At 47.7% G+C, this 5,000-nt stretch overlaps 1 protein-coding gene across 1 annotated transcript in view; it reads left to right on the plus strand.

The window, feature by feature from the left end:
- celf6 (CUGBP Elav-like family member 6) overlaps positions 1–5,000 on the plus strand; it is a 242,950-nt gene that overhangs the window by 224,594 nt on the left and 13,356 nt on the right. Inside the window, exons 9-10 of the mRNA XM_063188161.1 lie at positions 456–518; positions 2,461–2,541. Coding sequence (XP_063044231.1) covers positions 456–518; positions 2,461–2,541 — 144 coding nt within the window. The remainder of the gene's footprint in view (positions 1–455; positions 519–2,460; positions 2,542–5,000) is intronic.

The following is a 5,000-nucleotide window of genomic DNA, read 5'->3' on the forward strand; positions in this document are numbered from 1 at the left end:
GTCTGCCTGCCTGGCTGCCTGTCTTCATGTCTGTCTATCTGTCTGTCTGCCTGTCTGTCTTTCTGTCTGTCTGTCCTTCTGTATGTCTGTCTGTCTATTTGCCTGCCTGCCTGCTTGTCTGCTTGCCTGCACGCCTGTCTGTCTGCCTGTCTGCCTGCCTGTCTCAGTCTCTATCTCTCCTCCTATCTTTCTTTCTGTGCCTGTACATGTCTGTCTGTCTGTCTGTCTGTCTGTCTGTCTGTCTGTCTGTCTGTCTGTCTGTCCTTTTCTCTCTATCCACTCTCCAATCTGTCTGTATGTCTGTCTGTCTGTCTGTCTGTCTTGTCCGCTCTATCCATTTTATTTGTCTGTCTGTGTGTCTATGTGTCTATCTGCCTGTCTGGCTGTGTGTCTATGTGTCTATCTGCCTGTCTGGCTGTGTGTCTATGTGTCTATCTGCCTGTCCATCTCTGCAGCACAGAGTCCCACGGTGGCCGACCCCCTGCAGCAGGCCTACGCCGGGGTGCAGCACTACGCAGGTGTGCTGTCTTTTCCTCCTGCTCCGTCACACCATCTCGCCATCTCTTCACCTCTCCACCTCTTTCACTCCTCCATATTTTTCTGTCGGTCAACTTCAGTCTTCCCAGCCTTGTCTCTTTATGTCTGTCTGATTTTCCATCACGTTGTGTTTATCGTCTTTCTTTGTTTTTTTGCTTATTTTTTGTTGTATATTTTGCTTATTTTTGTTGTATTTTTTCCATCTCTCAGCTTCTGACTTCTGACTGATATCTGTTTCCTTGTGTGGCTCTCCATTTTTGCTTGAATTCTCTCTTAGTTCTGTAAGAAAATGAGGCCTTCCTTGGCTATTGCTTTTCCTTTTTCCCTCTGTTAATGGCAATTATTATTCCAGTTTGTGTATTAAACTGCATCACTGTATCGATATGTTCTCTCTTTATTCATGTCACGCCATTGTCTTGGTTAAGGTATTGGCTTCTCCCCCCCCCTCTCTCTCTCTCTCTCTCTTCCTCTCTCTCTCTGTCTCCCCCTCTCTCTCTCTCTTTCTCTCTCTCTCTGTCTCTTCCTTTCCTCCACTCTTCCACTCTTGCTCATTCGCACATATGAGCACACACACACGCATCCACTTTTCCCTACTTGTGGAAGGGCAATTGCTAGCTCATACCACTCAGAGCTCCCGGACTAATTTCCTGTGGGATTACAGCTACTTTCCATTAGGATAGCTAAGGATTTCCAGGAGACTTGATTACACATATAAACACACAAACGCACGCACACACATACACACACGAGCGCGCGTGCACACCCACATTCAGTGTCTAACAAACGTACAGTTGGCCAATTACACAACATGAGCGCACGCACACACACACACACACACACACACACACACACACACACACACACACACACACACACACACACACACACACACACACACACACACACACACACACACACACACACACACACACACACACACACACACACAGGGTTCAGGTCTAAATTCCCCTCTGAATGATCAATGTGTTGTGGTTGGGCGCACAATCCCTTAACCACGTTTTGTGCTTCCGTCTGTAACAGATACGTATAACGTATTCACAGCCAGTTCCCCACTTACAAGCACACCTTGCAGTACAACCACACTCATATACACTCACGCACACACACACTCACTCACGCACACATGCATGCACCATGCACGTACGCACACACGTATGCAAGCACGCAGGCATGCACACACACACACACACACACACACACACACACACACGCACACACACACACGTGCGCGCGCGCGCACACACACGCACAAACACACAAAACATAAAGCACACAGTAAACATACTGTAGTAAAAGCACACACACACAGACACACAGACACACAGACACACACACACACACACACACACATGCACACACACACACACACACACACACACACACACACACACACACACACACACACACACACACACACACACACACACACACACACACACACACACCTCTGATTCCCACTAAGATAAGCCCACCCTGGGGGCTACTTGTGTGATATAGCCATACCCCTCCTGGGGCGCTGAAACAGGAGAAGCATGATCGATGCCATTATGTTAAATCCGCAAGTGTTGATATGGTGCCATATCTGCAGCCCACACACCCCATATGATGCCATATCTCCATCCCACACCTCTGTCTCCTCTGTTTATATGATACACATTATTTTTTATTTTCTCACTATTACCTATTTTTTCCCTCCATCACTTTCCTCTCCTCTCTCTCTGTCCCATCACTTTTCTTTCCTCTCCTTCCTTTGGAGTACTCCTCTCTTTTCTTCATTCATTTCAAACCCTATTCTTTTTTCTCTCTTATATATTTCCTGTGTCTTTTTTTCCCTGTGTCTTCTCTGGCTCTCTTCTCCTGATCTCCCTGTTGTTCTCTCTCCTTCCTCCCTCTCTGTAACAGCAGCCTACCCCACGGCCTATGCGCCGATCAGCCAAGCGTTTCCCCAGCAGCCCACCATCATCCCCCAGCAGCAGAGAGAAGGTGAGACGCTTCTAAACCACATCTAATGTCTACATCACCAGCATCATCAGCACCACCTGTACCCATTATCCCCCTTATATCAGTGGCATTACTGTGCTGTACAACAGTAATATTACTGCGAACAGCACAATTACAGCCGACCACCATCTTCCAGCAACAGAGAGAAGGTGGGACATTTTCCTAACTGCCTCCAATATCTATAGTATATGACCATGATACAACCCACTATCCCCCAAATAGTCACCACACACACCAACATCATTCCCCAGCAGCAGAGAAGGTGAGACGCTTCCTAACCACCTCCAAAATCATAACCATCATCATCATCATCCCCTCTAATACCATTGGCACTATCCAGCCATCACCGCGCAGCACCAGAGAGAACCACCTACGATACTTCAATATCACCAGCACACACCCCCATACCACCACCATCACCATAATAGCAGTGTCACTAGCTGCAGCGAATCACACTGCCCACACAGCATCAGGGAGAAGGTGAGATGCATCCTAACCACCTCCAATATCACCCCCATCATCAGCAGCACCACTAGCGCCATCATATCACCACATGCTGTACAGTAAATTACCACCCCTACCACCACCATCTTTCCCCTGCAGCAGACAGAAGGTGAGCTGCTTCCTCACCACCTCCTATAACACCCACATCATCATCAACACCCATATCCCCAATGTATTACATTACAGTTGTTGTGCAGTATGTGCAGATGTGCAGTACTGCACCCCCAACCATTCCCTTCTACTCTAGTATCAACAACCCCACCTCCACTTTCAACACCGACTCGTCAAATTTCCCAAAAACGGTGCTACCAATTCCCTAGTGCCACCAGTGTCACCCGCTGTCACTATACCATCAGCACCTCTGGTCCTGCTCCTGCTCCTGCTCCTGCTCCTGCGATACTAGCAGTAGTGGTGGGATGGTGGTGCTGTTGCTGTAAGCCTTGATAAGGGGCGATAATGGCCCAGCAGCAGCTGTCTCCGGCAGCATCTGATTTAGCAGAGACAGGGGTGAGGGATGATAACACCATGGGCAACGGAGAGAAGACAAGTCAGGGAGGGAAGGGGAGGAGAGGAGAGAGGGAATGGGGAAAGTGAGAAAGTGAGAGAGTGGGAAAAATATACAGAATACAGCAGGTAGGCAGACATACAGCCAGAGAGAGACAGAGAGAGAGAGAGAGAGAGAGAGAGAGAGCGAGAGAGAGAGAGAGAGAGAGAGAGAGAGAGAGCGAGAGAGAGAGAGAGAGAGACAGCGATTGGTGAAGAGAAGGAGAAGACACCCAGAGAAGAAAGAGGTGGCAAGGGAGAAGAAGGCAAGGTTGGAGACAGAGAGATGGAAAAGGCTACAAGAGAAAGAAAAAAAGACTGGAGGCAGAAAAGAAAGAACTCACACAAATCAGATTCTAAGATTAGCTGAACGACAGCAGAACTACCGTGGAGGTGTTACCTAAACAGACGGGCTGATTGGGTTCTGTTATGCTGTTTTGTGAGAAGTGTGTGACTGTGCGTGCGTGCGTGCGTGTGTGCATGTGTGCATGTGTGTGTTTTGCTGTAGTTCTGTATTTGTCTTAGCATGCGTCTGTGCCTGTGACTGCATTATTGTTTTGTGTGAGTGTGTGTGTGCGTGTGCGTGTGCGTGTGCGTGTGCGTGTGCGTGTGCGTGTGCGTGTGTGTGTGTGTGTGTGTGTGTGTGTGTGTGTGTGTGTGTGTGTGTGTGTGTGTGTGTGTGTGTGTGTGTGTGTGTGTGTGTGTGTGTGTGTGTGTGTGCGTGTGTCCATCCTGTAACGGTCAGTCCTGTAAACAGAGTTAAATGCCATGTCATTCAAAGTGGAAGTAGACGGTGTCACCAACATTATCAGTATGATCTTGTATAATTGCCGTGTGTTTAAAAAAGGAAATCATACCTGCCAACACACAAGAGGTTTGGCTATTAATCTCAACGCACCGTAATTGCCTACCCTGTCCCAAATCGTCTTCAGCTCCACTTAGTCCAAGCATATTAGGTCATTGTCATGTTTTAGTACAAGGCAATATTGTGGTACAACAGCTAATGCAGATAATTTAAAAAGCATTTTCATGGCTTAGTTTATTAATTTGTTTATTTCATTAATACAACAGAGCCAGTCGCTGTGGTTGTACCACCTGACGTCTGCTGCTAAAAAACGTCAGTGATCCATGAATGGCATATGGCCCTTACCAAAACAGTCGCATAACACTGCCACAATATCTGCCACACCCACCCACATCCCACACACACACAGGTGATATTGGTTTCCTATCCTTGATGGTGCTCCTCCTTAGCAGACCATAGACATAGTATGACCCGCAATCCATCTCATTGTCCATGTTTGCATGGGTGGCGTCATCACTACTTTGGTAGCAGTTGCCAGTGCTATATCTTTCAGAAGGGCTATAGTCAGCCTAACAAGAGCTAGCAAGCA

This window comes from Engraulis encrasicolus, chromosome 22 (genome assembly GCF_034702125.1).
Source record: "Engraulis encrasicolus isolate BLACKSEA-1 chromosome 22, IST_EnEncr_1.0, whole genome shotgun sequence".
Taxonomy (NCBI): domain Eukaryota; kingdom Metazoa; phylum Chordata; class Actinopteri; order Clupeiformes; family Engraulidae; genus Engraulis; species Engraulis encrasicolus.